The sequence below is a fragment of the Schistocerca gregaria genome, chromosome 1, assembly GCF_023897955.1.
Source record: "Schistocerca gregaria isolate iqSchGreg1 chromosome 1, iqSchGreg1.2, whole genome shotgun sequence".
NCBI classification, from domain to species: Eukaryota; Metazoa; Arthropoda; class Insecta; order Orthoptera; family Acrididae; genus Schistocerca; species Schistocerca gregaria.
The window spans coordinates 1,101,888,322-1,101,914,817 of NC_064920.1; the positions used below are offsets into that span (position 1 = coordinate 1,101,888,322).

A 26,496-nucleotide genomic window follows, 5' to 3' on the forward strand; every position below is an offset into this window, starting at 1 on the left:
TGCCTTTTGCGGGCAAGTGCTCTACCATATGAGCTACCAAAGCAGGACTCACGCCCGGTCCTCGCAGCTCTACTTCTGCCAGTATCTCGTCTCCTACCTTCCAAACTTTGCTAAACACTGTTCACAATGAAGTCAAAGGAAATGGCCATCGTTGAAAATTCATTACAAAATGCAATATGCCAAGATGGTGGAAATCCGAGCTTGGCAACAGTTGAAAGGAATGTACCAACTCCTGAACTGGCTGATGGCTACCAAAATAAGCAGGTTGGCATCGATGTGCAAGGGCACTGAGGAGCTCCCACTTTGTAAATGGGGTGGTGGTGTGTGGTGAACGAGAGAACTGTCCCTTCCAGCTGCTGTTTGAGAGTGCGAAAGGCTGGGAGGTTAATTCTCTGACACAGAGCTTGAGTATAGTGCTCAGCAATCGTGTTTGCGTCGGTAGATAACACGCCATTTATGTTAACACTGGGAACACCTGTTGGGATCTGACACCCAAACATGTCTGATCTTTGTCCAGGCTTGGGAAGGTGACGTGTGGCACCCAATGGTTGAGACATATCTCTCCCAACACTCTTGCTTCTGTCATTTGATAAGTTGGTGAACGTAAAGGCTATGAGGTGCTCCACGGACGGGTGCCGCTTATGTCACTGTACAGCTCACTGACACTCTGTAAGGCTTCAGCGACTTCCAGCATCCACTAAGGGACTGCCTTTCACCGGGGGCACCCTAAAGAGCGAGGGATCATGTTTTCTGCCACAGAAATGATTGTTGTAGTCACCTGCTCAACCATCACATCGATGTTCCCGTGTGGGGGAGATTCAATGATGACAGCAGAGGTGAAACTTTCCCAGTCCGTCTTGTTTAAAGGCCATCTGGGCAGGCATCTGTGGGCCTGATACCGGGGCAGTGACAGGAAGATGGGGAAGTGGTCACTACCACACAGGTCATTATGTGCTCTCCAGTAGATAGATGGGAGAAGTCCTGGGCTGCAGATTGATAAACCAGTGGCCAAGTAACTACCATGAGCCACACGGAAATGTGTAGCAGCCCCAGTATTTCAGAGGCAGAGGTCGAACTGAGACAAAGTTTCGATGTCTCTGCCTCAGCCAGTAAGTACAGGGCCACCCCACAAGAGATTATGGGCGTTAAAATCACCCAAAAGTGCAGTGGTCAACAAACTTTTTTGGGCCAAAACTAACAATATGATGTGGCACCTTGGGCCGCAGATTTCCAATCTTTTTATTAACAGGCAAACCATGTAAATGGCATGTTATGAACCTCCAATAGACTAGCTATAGCAAAGAAGCAAGATTTTTACCACTGACTTTCTAGCGCTCATCATAAAGTCTATGCCATTTGGACCACTACGTGCAGAATGTTTCAGATTGTTGCCACCCTCAAATGACCCATAAACTGTAACACAGTAATTGCCTGACGAAATGTTGCTGCGGTGTCTTTGTGAACAGATGGTTAATAACAGCAAATGGACTTATACTTAAATGTTTGTGTAACATGAGACACAATCACAACTGTTTTCTACATGTTTTGAAAGTCATTCTTCTTCAACTCACTTGACTGAAACTACAACAGCCTTAATTTTATTTCACACTAGATGAGGTACCTGGCATTGGCTAGATATGTATTTATTCCAATCTTATGTTATTCTGTCTATTCTGTCCTTCACTCTGTCCTCCATCTCGACTTACCCCTCACTCACCATCTGCTCGCCCTTTTATCTATCCATTTTGCTCTCCCCCTGTAAGTGTCCATGTCCTCCTCTCCCTTGTCCTTCCACATTACCATCCCTCAACCTAAGAAGCATTACCTTTGCTTACCTCATAATATTTCTTTACAGATTGAAAATAATGTGTGTATCAGTGTGGTTGAAATTAATCCGAGGCTTTAGGAGGAGAAGTGGAGGATAAATAAATAAATAAATAAATAAATAAATAAATAAATAAACAAAGCATGAGGCACAAGCACCCATTTGTTGTCAGCACTGAGAAACAAACAAGGAGACATTTCCATTATTACGTCCCCTTCCACCGCAACGACAAATCTATCTGCGCCTGTACCAAGTGGCACCTGTAAAGGTGATAGAACAACTTTACGTGCTCCTACTTACAATTCTTCCAGTATATTTTTCATTTGATGAAGGAGACAGGCAAAGCCGACAGCTGCAAACCATTTATTCTTTACCGGATTTAGATATATATCATTTGTCATTCTTCAGAAACTGTAAACATTAGCACCTGTTGAAATGAAATAGTACTTTCAGAAACAAACCACTCACAACTGTTGGATGTATGCAATTCCTTCGCCAAATAACATAGCTGTGCAGTTGCTGACAACTATAAGCCATGTTTATGACACAAATTCTGCAATACAGGGAAAAAGATTTTTAGATGCCCATATGCCAGTTTGACAACTATTAGATTATGAGGGATATATTCGTAGGAGACATACGAGTAGTTGTGTCACGGTGTCAACAATTACATTTTTAGCCAGTCTTCACAGGAGTTGAGTGTTGAGACCGGCTGGAATAATTGTTGAGGTAGCATGAGTCAACAATGACATACGCCATTCACAGACTTTCACAGAATGACTGTCATCATGTTTCCGAGTGTTGAAAAGTGCATGAAATGCTGCTGATCAAATTTCAATAAACTGGAAAAAAGCATACAGTGCATCTCACTAATTCATTCCAGTTTAATTATCTCTGTGAAAATAAAATTCACATGACTTTCATAATCTTACAATATTCATGTAGCTAGGCAGGAGCATATGAAGAGTGAAGGGAAGGAAGGGAACCATTAGTAATTTTGAGCCACTACTGAAATCAAATGTGGGATCAGTGTATCTTGTTCCCGAAATTTATTTTAAAGTACTTTCATGCAAGATGAGATAGATGTATTATTAAAATATTACATTACATTATTCAAAAGGCCACAAAAACTTTAATGTAATTACATTAATCTCAAACTTTCAAAATATGTACAAATAAATAAGAAATTTTAAAAGTAAGAAAAGGACAGATGCACTAAACATGCAACAGGCTATATAAGAAAGCTACAGCTCTCTAATTAATCTAGTTTTTATTCATTTTAATTTCAAAACAAATGTAAATACAAATATATAATTTTTTCATTAATGTGACTTGTGATGTTGAACTTTTTTAGGCTACGTCGTTGATATCTGCGTTGTTTGGGCTGCATGCAATCCTCATTGCATTTTCTAAATGTATTTTTCAGGTACTTCATTTCTGGAAATGAAGCTTCATGAGGGTAAGTTGAAGGAAATAGTGTTAAAATGAACTGTGCACAGTCTCGTTAATTTTTACAATTCTTAAGCACACATTTCCAAAATTCAGTGTACTGTTGTGTTTCATGATGTTCTATAAACAGAGGTTTAAGTTGTGTGTCATGCTGAAGTTCGATTATTTAACTTAGCAAATTAGTTTTAGGAAATCCAAATTGGCAGAATAATTTGAGATCATCATGTCCAACATGCCAAGGGTTCTCTAAGAGAATGGAACAGCTTCGAATATTTGTAACATCTGCAACTCTACTTTTTCTCTCTTCCAAATAGGCTTCCAAATATTCTTTCGTGTTTTGGTAAATAGTGCCAGCGATAGTTAAGCCTGATCGGAGCATAGCAACAATTGAAAAATTAGACAGATCTTTTACTTTGAGTTCATTTATATGTAATTGCAGTTTGGCTTCAAATGCAAATATTTTGTTAGTCATTTGCACAAGTATCTTGTTTGGTCCTTGCAATTCCAAGTTAAGTGTGTTGAATTTTTGTATAATATCAGTCGAAAAAGCTGTACGTATCCACCATTGATCATCATCAAGTTCAGGATAATTTTTGCAACTTTGTTGTAAAAATAAAATAATTTCAAATTGACAAAACGTTCCAGCCATCTGACAGCAGTATGTAGGAGAACATCACTGTAACAAGCTTGCAATTCCTGCAGAAGTTCTTTAAATTTTTGGTGATTTAGTTCATGGGCACGAATGAAACTTATAACGCTTATAACTGTTTGCATAACATTCTTCAATTTGGTTTTTGAAATTTGATATGCCGAACTTTCTTGATGCAGTAAGCACTGAATGGAGAGTAAATTTGGCAAATTCCATTCCTTCTCAGTCAGTGCTATCAAACCATTGTTAACACACGTCATTGACAGACCACCACCTGTACATACTGATATTAATTTGCTCATAGGTAAGTCTTTTTTTCCACAAATTCTTTAATTGCACTCACAAAATCACATCCTTTTGTGTGACCTTTCATGGTTATAATTGCTAAAAAATCTTCCTCTATTACCCCATCATTTGTGCAGTAACACACAAATAATGAAAACTGAGCCATGGAAACTAAATGTGTACTGGAATCACATGCAAGCTGAAGTATTTGTATAGTTTGACTTTATTAATTACTGCCTCAAATATACATTTTTAAATATCTTCTATACGACGTCAACAAGTAGATTCTGAAAGTGTGAGCTTATTTATTTCAGCTGATATTTGTTTACTGTTCGAGAAATTTTGAAACGAAGTTTCAGAAACAGTCATCATACATTGCTTCACTAATTCAGCATCAGTGAAAGCTTTCATATTTTTTGCCAGAATATTACATACTTGGTATGATGCTCTTGTGACAGCCTCACTTTGCCCAACTGCTGCTAACATAATGTTTTGTTGACTATGAATGGTAGATTTTAGATGAGCAATTTCTTCCTTTCTTTCATTTGAACTCAAAGGAAAAGCTACTGTAAATGAATTGTGCTTACTTGTGTAGTGGAAAAATAAATTGTATCTCTTCAGTCCCACAATAGTATCCCGACATATTAAACAAGTAGCAGCACCTTCTTTGTGTACACTTATAAAGCAAAACTCCTTTTCCCATATTTCTTGGAAACTTCTTTTCTCTCCACATATTTTCCTCTTGATCACTGTTCTTGAGGTTATGTCAGACATTACTTAATCCACTAATAATTATATCACCAAATATGAGCACAAATACACTTAATATGCGACAAACGCTCAGGGGCACTGAAACTTAGTTCACAACTGATACGACAAAGCTAACAATGAGGCAGCTACGAGACAAGCCAACTGCCGACAAACAAGCGGCCGTGGGCATGCGGCACGTTTGATGCACGGCTCACATTGTTGATTAGCAGGCCACTCATGCCTTTAGCACTGAGGAACACTGACAAGAGGCGCATTAAATGAAAGTGGTGGATGGCGTTCAGTTACCTAATTCCTTCCCCGACTTTAATCACAATTCTACGCAGTTTCTGTAAACAAAACAACTACACCAGATGAGTAGATAACTAATACTATGTGTGCGAAGCCGAGGAGGGTCACGGGCTGCACGAAAACATGATCTGGGCCACAAGCGGCCCACGGGCGGCAGTTTGACAACCACTGGTTTAGGGAGTTGACCAATCACTTCAGTTAATACATTGAGAGATACTGCACCATCTGGAGGAAGAATACATTGCAGACAGTTATTTCCTGTGTCATCGTCATTCTGACAGCCACAGCTTTAACAGGGGGTTTGAAGCGGCACATGTTCACTACAGACTGAGGTTAGGACATAAACACAAACTCCACCTGACACTATTATAGCCGCTATGGTTCTTTTAATATCCCTTACAGGCGCAGAGGGCAGGGGTTCGCATTGTCGGGAACCAAGTTTCCTTGAGAGCAATGCAGAAAGCAGGTGTAAAGCTTAACAGTTGCCATAGCTCAGCCAGACAGTGGAAATAACCGCCACAATTCCACTAGAGGAAGACGTCATTGTGAGGCTGGGAAGGTATGGAACATTCAATGAGGCAGTTTATGCCTCAGGGTCACCTGCTGCCACCGACTATTTACCTGAGCAGTCTATATCCATTGTGTCTGAGGGTCCAGCAATATATAGGTCCTGAGTAGACGCCAGACTCTCCAGCTCATCTACAGATTCAGAGCTTGTAGGTAGCGTGGTGTGGGTGCCAGCACAAGTCCCTTGGTCTTGGGGATCGTCTTTTTGGATTTCTCTCACTGCTCCTTGGATTTCCCTGGCTGGGAGGACTTCACTGATTCACTCTATGGGACTGAGGAGGAGCGTGAAGCCCTATGACCAGCTGCTTTTGGGCTTTTCAGCCACTGGCGGGTGTCATCTTTCCCACAAACCTGGGAAGGGAGTGCCCCAAGGAAACCCCTCCTAGTGACAGGAGCTGAAAACTACTTATGCTTCACCAGCTCAGAAGTGGGGACTGATATCCCCAATAGTTGGGGGGGGGGGGGGGCGGAGGTTGCTCCTGAAGTAGGTGGTGCAACAGGGAGTGAAGTGCCCCCCACCATCAATGGGGCAGGTGTATTCTTCTAGCTCTCAGAGGTGACTGGGGGTGGGCGGAGCTGATGGGGCTAGAACTATTGTTGCAGCGATGTTGGACTGTCATACGAACAGGATGTAGGCGTTCAAATTTCCTCTTAGCCTCAGAGTAGGTCAGTCGGTCCAGCATTTTGTACTCCATGACTTTCTTTTCTTTCTGGAGAATCCTGCAGTCAGGCAAGCAAGGCGAATGGTACTCTCCGCAGTTTTGACAGATGGGAGGTGGGGCACATGGAGTATTGGGATGTGATGGGAGTCTGCAATCTCGACATGTGATGCTGGAAGTACAGTGGGAAGACATATGGTCGAACTTCCAGCACTTAAAGCACCACATTGGAGGAGGGATACAGGGCTTTACATCATAGCAGCAGACTATCACCTTGACCTTCTCGGGTAATTTATCGCCCTTGAAGCCCAAGATGAAGGCACCAGTGGTAGCCTGATTATCCCTTGAACCCCAGTGGACAAGTCATATGAAATTTATACCTCGCTGCTCTAAATTGGTGCGCAGCTCATCATCAGACTGCAAAAGAAGGTCCCTGTGAAACATGATACCCTGGACCATATTTAAGCTCTTATAGGGTGTACTGGCTACAGAAACATCCCCTAGCTTGTTACAAGCGAGTAAGGCCTGTGAGTGGGCAGAGGATGCTGTTTTGATCAAGACTGATCCAGATCTCATTTTGGACACGCACTTCACCTCCTCAAGCTTGTCCTCTAAATGCTCAACAAAAAAATGAGGCTTCATCATCATGAAAGATTCCCTATCAGCTCTTGAAAATACAAGGTACCGAGGCGAATAAGAGCTGCTGCCATCCTTAGCCTGATGTTCCTCCCATGGTGTGGCCAGGGAGAAAGGAACGATTCGGGGTCATTCTTCTGTGCGTTGAATTGAGCCTGTGAACACTTAAGAGACTGCTGGTGTTTCACCACCAGCAAGAGATGATGTACTATGCTTCATCGCGTGTCATCCGCCCTGATTCCACACACTCTGACCAGGAGCCCTCTCCACGGGCGCCACCCAGTACAGCAGAGGCCACCTGGCAGGATGGCCATTGCCAGGAGTCCCGATGCCCCAGGGTGATGGGTATCTACTCCTCGGCATGGTGAGTTAACGGCGCAGGCATCAGCGGAGCGATACCTGTCTGGTGAGGGGGCTACAGAAAGACAGCGTACATGGCAGCCCCACCACACCACAGCCAGATGTAACCAGGCAAAGAAGTCCATTCTCATCGTCAGCGTAGAAAACGATGCTGCACAGTTGATGGAAAAACACACACCCTGGAGGGTGACCTCACCCAACAGCTGGAGAATGTGCCGAAATGCAGAGCCATGTCAATAAAGGATGTGATAGGACTCAGTGCATGATGGTCATGATGCACCATGTGAAGCGCCCTTCCCAATTTGCTCACTCTTCATGAAAATTTTGGAAAATGGAGGTCAAACCCTACAGGGGACCATCACATAAAGACCGAAATGTGAGAGACTCCTTTTAGTCACTTCTTATGACAGGCAGGAATACCTCGGGCCTATTCTAACCCCCGGACCTGCAGGGTGTTGGCTTTACTAGAATCACAGAGAGTGAAACCATGCAATGAACTCTGTTTAGGTGCAGGCAGAATGGGCTAGGACCACTGTTTTATCTCCCTGCACTAATAAAATCAATTTAAATTTATGTAAATATTCAAAGCAATATCAATTACTGAGCTAACAAACTATGTGAAAGTAATGAGAGGGACTTTAAATCTTACAAAATATTTCTGTATTTAATACAACAACTCAAATGACAAACAATAAATTAATAAATACAAAAGAAGGGGATCCTGAGGGAGGGAGGTGGGGGGTTCATGTGGTAGTAAATGCATTGTGCTCAAGTGACAACGTATCCAACTGAGCCATACAATTCAAAATTGTATAGTGCAGTGCTCCCACACCCAACAGTAGATGAAGAGGAGTGTAAAAAGTGATAGTGCTAAGAGCAAAGAGCCACGTAAAATGTTTAGTGACCTTCACACAGTTATATGAATAATTCATAGTACAGAAAAATATGAACAGAAAACAATGGAGCAACAATTAATATTAATTAACAGGTAATATAAGCATAAATGGTATAATGATGGTGTACTGACAGTAACGAAATGTTATATAGGCAATACTGATGCAGCAAGAACAGCATTACATAAATAAATACCAAACTGAAACATGAGAGAGAAAAGACTTCCAACATTGCTGAAACATATGGGGAACTAACCTCATATATTCTGAAATCCCACGAAACTGTAATATGCTGCACTTTTACAGACTGTACAATGTTTGATTTTCAAAACCCAATTAATAATGCCAATACACAAAGAAAAAATAATTCATAAACAAACATGTTGGGAAAAAAAAACAGACTGCACACCAGTCTACATAGTGAAGATATCTCCCATTTGCAAATTACAATTGCAGAAGTTTCCTGCATTCTGAAGAAATACTTTGAAATCTGTCCATCGTCCACCATTCCTGTGAGGTCACTGGTGGAAGAAGTTGTTTAAAAGCTCGAATTGTCATTCAAAACTGGAGCAGCAACTACACAAATACTTTATTTGAGAATGTCATTATGGGAAAATTCTTTTTATACAGGGGAGCCTGTTTCACTTATGCAATGGAGAATTTTGAAAAGAGCTATGAAGATGAGGAGAGTCAATAGAATGTTACACCATTACAGGAAAGCCAAAATAATTAGCTCTTGAGAAAGAAGAGTTTTCTGTTTTGAATTGTATGATCAACAGCATTATCCAATTACTTTACTAAAAATATTATTAAACCATTACCTTTAGGGCTTCCAAGCCTGCCTGGATAGCAGGGCCAAGCACTGTTTCTGTCTCACGTGTATCTCCAAACATCTCAGGGATCTGCTCCATCAGACTGTCCAGTACAGTCTCTGATTCAGCTGGATCACACAGGAAACCATCCAGCAAAGGAACAAACATGTCCTGCACATCTCCCACAACCATCATCTGTGGCTGAGCTAGGCATCCCTATTGAAGTAAAAAAAAAGTAAGGTATTAAATAAAATTTACAATGTACTACAAATCATAGAAATATAAATAACTAATACAGGAGAAAAACTGGTTACTGTGGGAATTAATTTAGGTGGAGCCAGGAATAACAGTCATTTTTGTAAACAGGCTGGGTCTAATACAACTGTCAATCACAAAAGGCTTGGCTGAACCTATTTTCAGACATTTGCAGGCTTTTGAAAAGGTTCTAATGAATAATGTGCTTCCTATGTAAATTTTGCTTCAAGGGAAGGGAAGGAAAGGCCACATAGAGCACTACCTAAATGGCCTCGAGTGTGTGCAACATATTCACTGTTTATTGGTATTTGCAACCAATTCTCCATTATTGGTAGATGCTGTTTATTTTCTAGATAAGAAAAACTACCACTTGCCTTTCACAACAGAATAGTTTATTGACTGATACTGTAGGCCAAAAATTTATAAACACTGCTGGTAATGTGTTGTTGCAAATTAGTGAATGCAGTTAGGAATGTAGTTTTAAGGAAAGTAAATGGGAGGATAGAGCTCTCGAAATGGATAATGAAAAAGTAAATTCCAATTTGCAATTTGTGAGAACAGCAATTAAAGGCCTTTCTCTGGTGTCAGTAAACTGGGAGAATTATAAGCTGTACTGCAAGTTTTAATTTCAGAGTCACAAAGTATTTATTTCAGTTAAGGCAACTACAGTCCCAGTACTCATCACTCATACTCAGACATGTTGTGAGCAAGTGAATAGACAGCAGCTTTTCTTCACAACTATGGCAGCTGTGTTGTTCACAATCTTATTTAATGCTGTGGCTAGAGTATTCTGAATCTTGGGCCTATTTGTACTGTTGAAAGAACCAAAATCTAGTTGATAATTTAAGAATATTTTCAACCTATGTGTGTGGCATTATTCTACATATTTCCAAAATAGCTTTGAACTTTGTTGTTCATGTTGCTGCTACATTCGGGTAACTGTTGTACACAATTGACCCACATTTACCCTTATTATTCTTTTCTTACATTCCTCTCTTAAACAGTTCTGAAAACAGTAATTTTATGTTGTGCCTACTGAAAGCTTGGTGAAAAAGAGACTTGTGGCTTTGATGCAGTTTAATAAAAGATAGTCACACATTTGCAAACACTGGTGCAGAAACTGTATATAACAAACCAGAGTTTGTTCATTGAGGAAGAGTCTTGACATGATTAAGATCTGTGTACTTCAAACAGAACCAGCTTAAATCTACAATCTAAAAACCTGCACTTAATACATACTATTATCTAATATAACAGTGAAAACAATCAATTAATGATAAAATTATTTAAATATTTATATCATCAAATCAAATGGCTCTGAGCACTATGCAGCTTAACTTCTGAGGTCATCAGTCGCCTAGAACTTAGAACTAATTAAACCTAACTAACCTAAGAACATCACACACATCTATGCCCGAGGCAGGATTCGAACCTGCGACCGTAGCTGTCGCTCGGTTTCAGACTGTAGCGCCTAGAACTGCACGGCCACTCCGGCCGGCAAATACTATTATCTAAACTGTGCAATATACATGCAAATAGTCTGCAAAGGGAAGTGGTACAGACAAACATTTTCTGATACACAGTATCCAAATCAATGCAGCTTGCTTACCACTCCTTTCCACTTCACAAACAACTTCCCCTGGAACACTAGAATAATTACTATTCTCCCTAACTCACCAGAAAAAGAAACTGAGGAACTCTGAACAAGTGTGAATGAGTTTTTCCTCCTGATCAGCATATCTGAAATTTTGCTAATAGCAAAAATTAAAAGCATCTGTTAACATTAAAAAAGTCAAATCGGAGTCATAATCTACTTAAAGGATAGACTTACCTTCACATTGTAAAAATGCACAGTGCTGTTGTAAGTTATAAAGCCCACTTTCATGCTAGATCTCTCAGCACCCATTTCTTTCGGAAGCAGTTTCAGTATTTCTTTCATCTCCCTGCAGAGAAGGTGGATGAGCCCAGATTTGATGTTGTTATAAGAAACGTCAATAACAAAGATGACTGCAGGTGGTTTCGGGAAGGTGTTATTCTGTAAATAACAGTACACATTAAGTATAACGCATTTATACAAAACCATATTCAATAAAAATAGTCACAAATGAAAGTTCAATAAGTCTGAAAGAGCACATTCTTTTGTACCACATTCCAAAAGCAGATGTAGCTTACAATATACAGTAGTAAATCAATCAAGTAAAGTGAATGAAAATGGGTCAGTCCACCTGGATTGAATATCCAATACACACCAACACAAAGTATCAACTCTAACCTTCAGCCCAGAAAGTTTTGAGACTGGATAAATAAAAAATACAGAAACATTAGAATGGTTTTAATGCTTCAGATGTTCACCCCCTCCCCCACCCGAGTACAACGAACAACTTTTATACAACCCTGTGAAATTATCAAAACTCTTTCTTAGGGAGGGTGTTCAATTTGCGCATCAGTATGACTTTAAAGTCACTTGTGTAATCACAGCAGTGACCCTTCATGTGAATTTCGGAACTTTGTTGTTTTGCGATAGTTTTGCATTGGTAACACCATGATGATTTTTCCAGAAAAGAATAGCCCGGTGGTTTTTTTTTTTTTGCGCGTTTCACCTAAGTCCAGACAGGTGTCCATGCATTGTTTCATTTTGGGAGTAAAGATGTGCGGGACAAACTTTGCACACACTTTTCTCTTCTCAAAACATTCTGGATATTGCCTTGAACACTTGATTTAGAGATGTTGCTTCTTTGTAAGTTTTGACACATTATGATCTTATATCCAATAATTGGCAATATTAGCTCACACTTTAACGGTCACATGCACATCTGTCATTTACAGTTGTTAGTCCAGGCTGCCACTGTAGCTACTGCCCTGACGTTGCACATGCACTAGGAACAAATTCAATCACGCAACTTTTTGGATGGACAGTGTATTTTGCTTGCAGAAGAGTAAATTATCCCTTGGTCCAGAGGTGCATGTGACTTTTGTAGCTGGCAAGAAAAACGCAAAAATACTTTTCTGAGAAATGGACATGGAGATCATCTAAAAGTAATGAGAACAATTCTGCCACAATTTCAGTTTTGCAATCTAAACAACTAAGTAATATTTCACATATTTCCCTAGTCAGCTTGGTGTTACTATTTAATCTATGTGTACAGTAGTTTTCTTTTTTTCATTATTTTCAGTTTTTAAAGGTACAAACACTTCATTTCAACCAACATTATTCAAAATGTGGCACATAACTACATGCTAACAGTTGTAATCATAAGAAATAACATTAACTGTTTCCATGTGTTTGAGCACAGGACATAATATTCATAATCTACTCCTCACAGCTATCAAAATTCTGACAGTGTTGTACAAACACATGGATAACGATGCTTTAACAGTGGACTGCTCAAAAAACCAATGACTCAAATAATTATTGAGCTGAAAATAGATGACAAAATTCATTAAAATGCTGATAGTTCACATTCCTCTACAACAAAAGTATCTCTATATCTACAATGTGAGTAAGAAAGCCCGTTTCTGTTTTGCTGACAACTCAATTATGTGAAATGATTAACAACAAGGGGTGCTGTTTATAGATTATTAAAGTCATGTCTGAAGCCTCAGTACTACAAAAACAACAACAGGTGAAGCAAGATGTTCACAGTACCAAAGATTAGCCACTCGTTCCATCACCATGCACAGGGATACAAGCTTTGAAACTGTGGAGGAGGATCTACCTAGTTTCGTTGCAGGAAAGGCAAAATTAAATACTGTTTTTAAAGTCTCAGCTGATGAACTGAATGTTGTTGTTCCCCTCCTTCCTCAGCTGCCACTATATCTCTCTGGAAAAAGTTACCCTCCACTCTCCACACAATTAAATGCCCTGTTACATTTAAGAAAAAGAAGGTAACACATATGGCCAGTGTCTCTTTGTCAAACATTAAAGCAAATGCTCACATATTTCCCAGTTATGCTTCTTTCTCTTTATTTCTCAATTAGGCCATTTTCTTTCCTCTCACATCATTATTTTTATCCTACTGCATTCCCTTGGCAATATTTTCTCTAAAGAAAATTAACTTGGCCATTGCATCAACTTTTTGTGCTCTCTTACGCAAAATAATAATAATTTTAAAAAATTCCTGAGCAGTTTGCATATGGATAATTTGAAGCAATGTTGGCTGCAAAAAAATAGATGCACAAAAAAATGTGAAGTTTAGCTTTCCATATCTTTGGAAGTAACAGTGGGATTCATCAGACTTTGCGTGTAATAACTTACCAATACAAGGTCTTAGAATACACAATTTCATTCTCTTACTGCTTTTCTATCACTTAGAAATGGAGGGCAAAGCTGATGATTTTTCTAAAAAGGCCAAATGGCTATTTTCATCCCACTATTTACAAAAAAGAATCTTATGCAAACTCTTAAAACATTTTCATTAGAAAGACCATGTTCTAAACCACCTGAAAAATTATATTTAATTTTTGTAATGTAAGTATGTAAGACCACAGAAAAGAAAGACAAGATAGAGGTGAATTGAAAATGGACCCATATTCTGCTGATACTCAAATTGAATTGACATCTTTTATTATGTTCTACAATTTTTAGTACTCTCTGTTGGAGATAATATCAAAAGTCATGATGACTGTAAAATGAGTACAAATCAGAAAAACTGCATGTAAGTTTAAACAATGTGACAGCAGTATAAAATCTGCAGGCTATTTATACAATGAACCTGTGCCTTAGTAATTCACAGTTAGATTGTAAAGTTTATGGTCAGTTTGATGCTGTAGTTATACCAGAAAAATAGACTGAAATATGTTGAGATGAGTTGTGACAAGACAACCATTTTTTGAAGTTTTTTGAGTTATTCACACTTTAACTCATTTACTAGTCGTCATGACTTTTGAAAATACCTTCCCCAGAGAGTACTAAACAACTTTAGAACACAGAAAGTCAGGTTTAATTTAAGTACTGGCAGAATATGGGCACTTTCAATGCACCTCCACTCACATTCTCAGATTGTGAAACCAAATATAGTTTAGGTGGTTTAGGGCATTGACTTCAGAGTTTGCAGAAGACATTTGTGAAAGTGGGTCAAAAATTGCCATTTTTGGTGTTTTAGTTACCAAAAACTTGCAGATGCACTGTTGATAGCCATGCTATGAGATCAGACAAATGACTATACCTCTGGAAGTACGAGATTCTTCGTCCAAAATTTTAGCAAAATCCACGATTGTCATACAGGACACTCTAGACTACTTAGCATGGAATGACCCAAAGGATCAAGTGCTAATTACTGCTGGCAATTTTATCAGTATCTTAGCCTAACCTGTTTGGAAAATAAGGAAAGAGAAAAAACGTCCAGGCATATTTGGATTTTGCCAAAAAATAGGCTTGATTTTGGCAATTGTTTCACATTTCTTTTTCACAAATATGATGTTTTCACTAATGAGGTTTGTTAAAAATGAATTTTAGGGTTCTTATGACAATTGCACTAGACCAACAATTATATTAATTAAATGCTGGATCTTTTTTCTGAGCCCTTTAAAACAAGATTAACCATACATATATGGGTCTGCAGTGCACACAGTTGATTACATACAATAATGCTACTGGCTGATGTGCCACATGACACTCATTGTATTGCTCCTAATCAACATCCCATCATCTGCTTTCTTATTTGCTCATCACTAAAATAGCAACCAAGGGTTCTAGAAAAATTGAATATAAACATTTGGTGGTTGTTAATGGTTTTAGTGAAACTTTCATTAAAACAGGTGAGGAACATACTATATACTGAAGGCCTAATACTGCTGACATATCTTAGTGTCACCTGCATTGTTGCATGAGCAGGTAATGGGGAGGAGTGTACAAAGTACTGACAATGCTGACCACCATATATGACAGTCCGTCGACTCTTTTGGTTACTCTATACCAGTTTTCTTTTCTTTTCAAACTCTCTGTAACGAAGATGACTGTCTTGACATTTTTCTAGACCACACAAACTTGACGGATATCAGAGACAGCAAGTTATTTTCTCATTATTATTTGAACACTATGTTTTAACATAGTAAATATGAAAAAAACTGGCAGGTTCCAGAGCCTTCTTGGTATCCTTACATAGAAATCTTTTTATGTCTCAAATTGACAAGCTACTCTGATACTGAAAAACATAGTCCAGCTGGAAGAAACATTTCTGTAAATATCTGTAACAAATGTTATTCTACCACTTAATGATGTTTCATCTTTCTGAACTAACATTATCTAAGTAAAAATGGAAAAACGACAATTTTATTGAACACATAAGGAGCATTATAGGAGTCAGTCCACTCACCCGACAGTATTCCTTTGTAGCAACCACTTCATATGTACCCAACGTCAATTCTGGTCTTTCAAAACGGTCGACACGTTGCCCAGTATGATCTAGATGCTGGAAATACTCAGCTGGCACTGAGCATAGAAAATATTTTACAATATGGCACAATCCAGTGTCATTTTTTTTATTTAAGCAAGGAATCATTATTACTCCTTAGGCATACATACAAATTAAAATTTTGCTGGTAAACTAAAAAATAAGAAGCAGAAAGACAATGAAGATTTCAGAGTTAAAACAGCATTTTGTAGATGTGAATTAAGAGTATGTGATGGAGTGCACAAATCATGTCTTCCCATCATAAAGGGTGAACATAATGATTTGTGAAATGCCTCTAAAATTACATTCTTCTTCAGTGTGCAAGCATGCATACAAGCTGTTATGGCTGGTGTGGAGGCGGGGCAGAGGAGGGGGGAGGGGGTGGGAGGGAGGGAGAGAGATAGAGAAGGAGAGCAACCATTTTTGGCTTTTAGACCATCATCAGGTTCCTAAAAAATTTTCAGCACACTAGGCAATGAAATCAATGTTGTCAAATAAAAAGCCACAAATTCATCACTGATGTCAAAAAGTAAATGTGCCAAATACGGCATTCATTTATGTTATGTTAACCGAGGTTTTTTTCTTGTTGTAGGTTAACTAAGTGATCGATGTATAACGAGATGAAAAGTCTTTACTCATTCCCTGTAATAAGAGTTACCTTGTTTTCCCAATTTCCCTGTCGTCATCTTGCTTTCTCTTGATGTGTGGGGTCCTGCTATGCAGTGCCACGTATTTGACCACTGACTTCTTTTCTGATTGCCGAGGGACTAGGGTTATAAGACAGGTTCCGCATTTCAACAAGTCACTACGAAATCACAAAACACTGTTTCGGAATTCTTCTATATTCAAATAAGTTTTCAACTCACAACAACTGATAATTAACAAAGTTTTTCAGACAACATTTTCATACATGATGCTTCAATGCTTGACAAAAAACAACTGTTCCTACTTAACTCGAGATAGCATAGCATAGAGTTTCTACAACAACATTCATTTTTATTTAGTGCTCAACCATTTGTCAGGCCTCTTTCTTCTTTGGTGACCGCAGCACCCCCAAAGCACAATTACAAAGTGCAAGTGACCCCTCACTGCCCAGTCCAAATTACACATCTGTCTTTGCATTCTGTACTGTGTCCGCATTTTTCTTTCTGATTTCTGCACATAAAGTCCAACAAACCCAGACACAGTAGCTGCTCTTTACACTGCAGTAATTTATATCAAGTTTTTCACATGCACATCTTTCGCTGGTCTAATAAAAGAAAAGTGAGACATGTTGCTATGCTCACTACAGATTCCCCACTAAGATGAAAGACATTGTGTGGAATAACCAGCACAACTAGAGATAGTGTGACTTATCTTATAAGCAATGCATATATGAATTTCACTTTTATATTAAGGCCTCTTGTGACCTCCTTTCAACATCAAACTGATACATTACAATCATCATCAGTTTTCTTACACCAGTCACCATGAGTTAAAACCCATTTATTCTGGATATGTTAATATTCCTGTCTTTGTATTTCATTGTGTCTAACTTTCCACACTTACAAATATTTGCACTGTTCTCATTCACTGTGTATTCAAAAAGGAAAATTCTAAGAAATCATTCGAGTCCCAGTATGTCCAATGCTTTGACTATCTTGGAGAATACTTCCTTTTCTTCATTCAGTTTACTTTCCTATTTTTGTATTTTTATATTCACTAAATTCTCATTTCAGTCTCTGGACAGATACAATGAACATGCAGTATTGCCTTTACAAGGTAAGTGCTCCTTCATTGTTTCTATATATGTAACTCATGCTTACAATCATATGCCTGATCTCTGACCATATAGCTTTTACCATTTCTAATACTGAAGACTTCTCCTCAGCACAGTTATCCTATATAAATATTAGTTTCTTACTTCCTTTTTTTCTCTTATCACTCTTATTTCTCAATCTTATTATTTATGTGTTATGTAAGCGCCTCTGAATAACTTAGCTCATATTATTACATCACTTTGTAATTTCTTAACTTCTCCCTCCTCCTGTCCTATTCCCCCCCTGTTCAGATGACATCACTAATGTAAGCTACAACCATTAAACTTACTGGAGAAAACTGAACATCTTAATGAGACTGGATCTTAACAGGAGTGGACCTCAACAGGGTAAGACGTCCTGTAAAAACTTTAGTAAATGCCTTCTCTGAAAACTATGTAGAACAGATAGATAGGATCTCCACTCATCACAAAAATACAATATATTAGATCTGATGGCAGCAGATAGACCTGACTCCTTTGAGGATGTCCACACTGAAACTGGTATCAGTGACCACGACACAGATGTGGCAACAATGTTTACCGAAGTACAAAGGATAACTAAAACAAGCAGAAGGATATAGAAGTTCAGTAAACTAGATTTTAAAAAGTCCTTAGTGTTATATCTCAATGAAGAACTTTAAACTTTCAGAACAGGGTATGAGCATGTACAGGAACTCTGGCTCAAGTTTAAAGAATAGCTGACCATGCATTTGTTAGATACATATCCAGTAGAACAATTCATAATGGGAAGGAGCCTCCATGGTATATTGGTATATAGTCACTGTAAAAGAAAAAAAGAGAAAAAAGATTACTGCATAACAGGTGTAAAACAAAGCGTAGGGCTGTATATAAAGATACTGAATGTGTGATGCCTTCACTGAGTATACAGCAAAATATTGCCAAGTGATCTTCCTCAGAACACAAAGAAATTCTGACCATATGTAAAGGCAGTTAGTGGCATCAAAGTCACTAGTGAAAGACTGGAACTAAAATTGAAGGTAACAAAACAAAAGCTGAAATGCTCAACTCCATTTTCAAATGTTCCTTTACAAAGGAAAACTGAGGAGAATTGCCCCAATTTAATCCTCATATCACTGAAAAGATGGATGAAATAACTGTTAGTGTCAGTGGTGTTGAGAAACAGTTGAAATCATTAAAGTTGAACAAAGCTACAGGGCCCAATGGAACCCCCGTCAGATTCTATACTGCATTTGCAGCTAAGTTAGACCCTCTTATAACTATAATCTATTTTAGATCCCTCAAACAAAAAACCGTGCCCAGTTCTTGGAGGGAATTACAGGTCACACCCGTCTACAAGAAGGGAAGTAGAAGTGACCCACAAAACTACCATCCAATATCCTTGACATCAATTTGTTGGAGAATCTTAAAACATATTCTGAGCTCAAACATGATGAGGTATCTTTAACATAATGACCTCCTCAGTGCCAACAAGTATGAATTACAAAAATATTTATCATGTGAAACCCAACTCACACTTTTTTTTATGATGCACTGAAAGCTTTGGATCAAGGCAGTCAGGAGGATGCAGTGGTGCTTGATTTCCAAAAAGCATTCAACTCAAAACCACATCTACACTTCCAGTCAAAACTACAATCATATGGAGTACAAAATGAGATTTGTGACTGGACTGAGGACTTTTTGGTAGGGAGGACACAGCAGGTTACGTTGTATGGTGAGACACTGTCAGATGAAGTAACTTCAGGTGTGCTTCAGTGAGACTGATGGCAATGTATTTCCTACATTAAATTATACATACTAAAAGGGAACTGCAAACTATTGATTTCAGCACCTGATCCAGTTGTTTCCTTCTTTACAAGTAAAACAGTAATGGGCTTGTTTCCTTGCAATCATTCTCAATGAGCTCTTCTATAGTCCTCCCATTCGCTTAAAAAAATAAAATATTGTAACAAAATCCTTCCTGTTGCTACTTCACAGTGCTTTTTCTAGTTAATACTTCTCCCATTAGTTTGCTGACGAGAAAATTCCTTAACAAGAACTTTAGTGTATTGTCAGTCACACAGCAATCAGTACCAACATTTCATTTTTTTTTTACATAATATGTCAACAAAAATAATCAGTGTTAAAAAATACTGTATGAATAGATAAAAGAATCTACTCACTAAGCGGTGGCAGGAGAAACCACAACAAAGACTTGGAGTGAGTAGTAGATATTTTATCTATCCACATTTATTTTGTTTCGTAAATGATAATTTTTAAAATTACAAGCACTTTGAGGTTTTTGGCTTGCACCGTATTTTGTGAAACCAACTGTGGTGAGATGAGAGAGAAGAAGACATGCCCATAAAGCAAGTGCAGAAAACAGTACCCTGTTTGCAGTTAATCACAAGTGATAAGGTCATGCAAAACAATCTCTGGAATAAGTTTTAAATAAATAGACTAACAGTTTATGCCCAAATCATGTTTTGTGAAACCTCTACATTAATGATACTTTAGTAGGTTGTGGCAAATGATGTGTGTATAAAGACACACACAAACTCTTATTTTGCATCTCACCTTCTGTTGTGGCTTTGCAGAAAGGACAATGAAATCTTCGTCCTCCATCCACAAACTGCATGTAAGGGCACATGTAGGCTTTGCAACGCGCACAGCGGACAGGACCAATTTCTCCCATGTCTACCACTGGTGGTAGGTATTCTCCTTCTGCAGGCTGTGCCAAGGGGCTGATCACTAGCCCAAATGGTACAGCAGTCTGGAAGAATCAACAGCTAGCATGCAACCCAGACTTTTGAAAATTAAAAAAAAAATAAAATAACTCATGAGGATACATGGAACAGTTGTGGCATAATCAAAAACCCTATTATTCAGCATCGTCCATCAGGGGAAAAAAATACCTTAATGAGTAACTGATCGAAAAATGTAACAGATTTCACCACACACACACACACACACACACACACACACACACACACACACACACACTAAGAAATCATCTCTTTAATTACTCTGTCATTGAGGGTCATTAGTCACAGAATACCTGATAACATCTATGAGGGAGAGACCTGAATGATTATTTTGGTCCCCTTTGAAATACCTCAATAAGGTATCCAAACGAAGAATTTGGCAAATGGTACAATTACTAGACAGCTGAGTGTTAAGTATCAGAGTTAAAATATTGATATTTGCTAATTTCAATCCAGAGCATTTCAGTTAAAATATTTAAATTCATAAAATTCTGTAGCAGATATTTTCAACTGAAACACATTCATTCAAGAATACTACAGAAATAATGTTGGAGTGAACTAATTTATTTGTAAAAGGGAAGAACAGCAATTGACAAAGTTACCATAAATTTTCTGTGGAGTATTTATTTCAATATTTCTTTTTCCAGAACGAATCTTTGCTCTGCAGCAGAGTGTGTGCCAATTTGAAACTTTCTGGCATATTAAAATTATTTGTCTGACTGGAACCTTTAACCTTATACCTCTGCCTTTCACAGTCAAGTGCCCTACTGACTGTTCTACCCAAGCATGACTCATGATTCTTCCTCACAGCTTCATTTCTGCCAGTGCTTCATCTCCTACCTTCCAAACTTCACAAAAGTTCTCCTTCATGCCTTGCAACACTAATATTCCTGGAAGAAAGGAGGGAGTGTTAGTCTCATAAGGTATGCAAGACAACTTCTGTGAAGTATGGAATGTGGAGATGAAGTACTGGTGGAAGTAGAGCTGTGAGGACAGGTTATGAGACACACTTTGGTACCTAGGCAGTACAGCACTTTAGTGTGAAAGGCAAAGATCCCATATTTGAGTCCTGGTCTGACAAACAGTTTTAATCTGCCAGGAAGTTTTAACATTTCCATTTATAGCAGAAGTTTTATAACTAATCTGAAAGTTTTTACGTATGATTGGAGAGCACACTGGAGGCTTTCGCAATGGATGAAGTGAGGGAAAGGGTATGGTAGGTATTCTCCAGTTCAGAACACTGTCACCACTAGAGTCCAATTGTAAGTGTCAAAGGAGATTAAAGGGAAACAGTGGTTCAAAGCAGAGTGAGACAGGGTTTTTGTCTATCCTGGATGCTATTTCATTTGTTCACTGAGCAGGCTGCGAAGGAAGCTAAGGAAAAATTTGGAAAGCAAATTCAAGTCCAGGAAGAAGGAATAAAAGCTATGAGGTTTCACTGATGATATTTTAGTTCAGTCTGAGGTGATAAAGGACTCTGAAGAGCAGTTGAACAAAATAAATATTGTCTTGAAAAGATATTATAAGACAAACAACAGCAAAAGTAAAACAATGGCATGGCATACAGTCAGGTTAGATCAGATGACTATGAAGGAGTGAGATTATAAAATGTGACACCAAAAGAAGCAGATGAGTTTTGTTACTTACACTATAAAGTAACCAATGGACAAAGTACCGAGGATAAGAAATGAACATTGGCAATAGCAAGAAAATCATTACTGAATTGAGGAGTTTGTTAATAACAGATATAAAAATAAATGTTAGAAAATCTTTTCTATAGGTATTTGTCTGGAGGGTAGCCTTTTTCAGAAGCATAAAGAGTTCAGGCAAGAAGAGGATAGAACTTGAAATGTGGCGATACAGATGAGTGTTGAGAGAAGGGTAAAGCAAATAACTAAAGAGGAAATACTGAACCATGTTGGGGAAAAATAAATTTAAAGCACAACCTGACTACAAGAATGTATTGGTTGACAGGTCACATCCTGAGGATCAAGGAATCATCAATTTGGTAATAGATGGAAGTGTGTAAGGTAAAAACTGTAGATTAAGGCTCAAATGCAGTTCAACTGAATGTAGTTCGCAGCAGTTACACACAGATAAAAAGGCTTGCGTAGGATACACTAGTGTGGAGTAACGCATCAAATCAGTATTTGGACTAAATACAACAACAACACCAGGTAACAGCAATATAGACAACACAGGAGTTTAAATCAGTAATGCTGATTATTCTCAATAGTCCTAACTGATCACTATACAGTCTTATATTGAGCAGTAAATAGTAACATCAATGCACAGTCTCTTACAAAGTACATGGATTGTACATAATAGTCTTGGCAAATGATTGCCCATCCCTCCCACTTTTTTCCATCCCCTCCCCCCTTTTTCCATCATCAGTCTTTTGACTGGTTTGGAGGTTGCTCAAGATGGCACTGATAGGAAAGTGTAGTGACGCTTCTCTCTCGTTAAAAAGGCAAAAAATTAACAGTTCTTCGAGTAGAGAATGTAAGAAGCGTGTGATGAAGGGTATTCTGTATATCAAATGCAACTTCTGGTTACACGAAAAGTGCACGAAAGTAAATCTAAAGTTCGCCAGCGATGATTTTCCGTGGACATGTCATGGTTGTTTACGTGACGAAACGGCCGATCTTTTAAGTGCAGTTGATACAAAAAACAAAATTATAAAGTTACTACGAAGTGACATTGAGGCATTAAAAACCGAACTTTCGACCATCAAGAAAGAAAACGATACATTAATACAAGAAAAGAAGTCCTGTGTGTGTAAAAGCCATCAAACGGAAAAGCAAGAAGATTGCGAAAATACGAATGACCGATCATACTTTAAAAACAACATTTCAAGTGTTCCTGTTGATGTCCCGGTAAACTCAGTAAGCCAAAAACCGGAAGATAAATATAAATGGAAGGTGGTGAAATACAGCAAAAGGAAATACAAGGTGACAGATACGCAACAAAAGGAAAATGACTTTTTAATAACTGGCAATTCGCTGCTGAAGAATATCGCTGTTCCCAATTGCAAGATCGACGTACGACCTGGTATTAGAACGCATCAACTCGGTAAACATTTTAAAAACATGGTAAATGCAAGACAAGAAACTACAGAAACCAGACATAACTATAATGGGGTGTTTATACATGTTGAAACAAATTCGTTAAGGAGCAGCAGTGAGGAAGAAATGGCAAGCGAAATAAGAAACATGATCCGTTCTGCAAGAAATATGTATGCAGGATCTCGTCTGATACTTAGCGGAATCAAACAGAAGGTCGGTGAGTGAAAAATATATCATCAAAATAAACTGTGCTCTTAAAGAGCAATGTGATCGTCTTGGGGCAATTTTTATAGACCCAAACAAATTCCTATGTGAAAACTCACTAGCAAAGGGTGGCTTGCATTTAAATAGACTGGGGACTCTAACGTTCAGCAGAATGTTTGCAGATGTCTGCAAAATCATTATATGCAAGGGAAACTAATATGGCCTGAAGGGGGTGAAAAATCATATGCTCCAGCTGGAAAAGAAAAATATAAGCACCATACAAAAAAAGATGATACTAAAGAATTTGCCCCAGAATGCAGCTCACAACATGTAACCCAACAAAAGAAAAATCACATAAAAGTACTTCATCAAAATATTCAATACTTTGGTAACAAAAAATTAGAAGCAGAAGTACTCCTGAGTGGAGTAAGACCAGACATATTATGCATAAGTGAACATGGACTAACTGAAAGTAAAATACATGTGTCAATAAAGGACTACAAACTAGCTAGTTACTTCTGCAGATCTAAATATAAGGGTGGTGGCGTTTGTATATATATTAAAACAGGTACTCTATCAAAGAATGTAAACAGTGAAGCTGCTACATTTCCCACAGCTAGAGAAAAAGACTTTGAAGTTACTGGTATAGTGGCAGATGATTTTAGAGTTGTGTGTGTACAGGTCACCACATAGCAATATTAGCATCTTTCTAAAAATTGCTAGCTTATTGAGAATGAACATGAAGAGAAATCTTATTATATGTGGAGACTTCAACATTGACATGGGAAAAGACACAAAAATAAGACAGGATTTTGAAGAATTGTTAATACAGCATAACATGAAAGTGACAATAACTGCACCAACAAGAGTGACTTCACAAAGTGAGACAATTATTGACAACATAATTACTAATACGTGTAACTATGAGTCACATGTAGTTCAGACAGAAATATCTGATCACCATGGACAACTGATCAGCTTTTGCAGAAGTAATGACTCAGTATCAGAACCAAAACAAACAACCAAAGAAATTAGGATTATCAGTGAACAAAATATCAACATCTTTCGAACAATGTTAAGTAAGGAAACCTGGAGTGAAACCCTACAGGCCAAGAGTGTAAATGAAAAATATGATGCATTTATTTCAACAATTAAGTACCATTTTAATGTAGCATTTCCCAAAGTAAAGAGACAAGAAAGGCAGCAAGATCAAACACAGTGGATTACCAGTGAAATACTAGAACAGCGAAGGAAGCTTCAGGACGTGAGACGGATGGGCGAAGCTGAAAACTATAAAATGTTAAAAAAGAAGTATAGAAAAACAATAAGAGAAGCGAAAGCAAGAGCAATTGACACCACTATAGCAAACTCAAAAAACAAGGCAAAGGCAACTTTGAATGCAATCAATTCTGAAAGAAAGGAAAAAGATGGGTCAAACAAAGAAGAAGGTATTAGGTCAATTAAAATATACAACACAGTGGTCACAGATGGTATGGAAATAGCAAACATACTGAATAATAACTATATCAGTGTATTAGAAAACCTAAAATTGGAAAGAAATAGTCAAAAACAGAAGGATATTAAGGTACAAAAAAAGATCATGCCGTACTATGTTCTTAAGACCAGTCACATAAGAAGAATTACGGAAAACTATACAGAAACTGAAGTCCAAGAAATCAGCTGGTGATGATGAAATATCAAATCATGTAATAAAGCTGGTATGTGAGGAGATAATAACAGCACTGAAGAACATAGCAAACTGTTCTTTCAAAGATGCAATTTTTCCAGAAAAACTGAAGATAACGAAGGTAGTGCCAGTGTACAAGAAAGGGTGTAGGGATGATCCCAACAACTACAGACCAGTTTCACTGATATCAGGTTTCTAAAAAATCCTAGAAATGCTTATGTACACCAGATTAGTTAACTATTTGGACAAACATAGCATTCTCATGCCCTCACAACATGGTTTCAGAAAGGGTAAATCTACAAAATCAGCAATTGCCAGTCTAACAGAATACATTTTACAGTCCTTGGATGAGAAAAAGGTTGTCTCTGCAAAGTGTCTGGATCTTTCAAAGGCATTTGACACCATTGACCATGAAATGCTGATACAAAAATTAAGCAACTATGGCATTCGGGGGCAACCAGGTGAATGGATAAAATCATACTTGTGCAACTGCAAGCAGTATGTATCATTAGGAAACTCATACCAATCAGAAACCAAATACATCAGATATGGAGTGCCGCAGCGTTCGGTAATGGGGCCATTGTTATTTAATGTATTTGTTAATGATATAGGTGTTGAGGAGGAAGAAAAGAAAATATTGTATGCTGATGACATGACAATACTAAATAGTGACCAAAATATGGAACAGCTTGAGAGAAGAGCATACATATCTGCAAATGTCACAGCTCAATGGCTGTTGGAAAATGAACTGGTTATAAATCTAAAAAAAGACTATGTACACAGTGTTTAAAAACAAAGAAAAGGCTGTAGACATGGATTTAGAGGTTGATGGAACACTGCTGAAAGAAGTAGAATCTGCTAGATTCTTAGGTATTCTCGTGGATAATGAACTGAAATGGAAAAAAACATTAATAATGTCTGTAAGAAACTGAGCTCTGTCAGATTCTTAATGACGCAGCTATCACAGTATTCAGACAAGAACCTTCTGTGTACAGTGTATCATGGACTTTTCGAACCATACTTACAGTATGGAGTGACTGTGTGGGGAAACTCAAACAAACAAGAGACAAAATGAGTGTTCGCATTACAAAAAAAAGCAATTAGGACCATTTTAAGAAGAAAGACCTCTGAAACATGCAGAAACTGTTTCAAGAATTTAAATATCTTAACTTTTTCAT

The 26,496-nt window shown here is 38.1% G+C and overlaps 1 protein-coding gene across 4 annotated transcripts in view; it reads right to left on the reverse strand.

The window, feature by feature from the left end:
- Positions 1 to 26,496, reverse strand: part of LOC126282502 (protein transport protein Sec24C) — a 108,154-nt gene that overhangs the window by 32,284 nt on the left and 49,374 nt on the right. For all 4 annotated transcript variants that reach the window (XM_049982179.1, XM_049982188.1, XM_049982162.1 and 1 more), the window contains exons 7-10: positions 20,175 to 20,370; positions 15,764 to 15,879; positions 11,281 to 11,484; positions 9,204 to 9,410 (exon numbers count right to left, since the gene is read on the reverse strand). In XM_049982179.1, the coding sequence (XP_049838136.1) occupies positions 9,204 to 9,410; positions 11,281 to 11,484; positions 15,764 to 15,879; positions 20,175 to 20,370 (723 nt within the window). The remainder of the gene's footprint in view (positions 1 to 9,203; positions 9,411 to 11,280; positions 11,485 to 15,763; positions 15,880 to 20,174; positions 20,371 to 26,496) is intronic.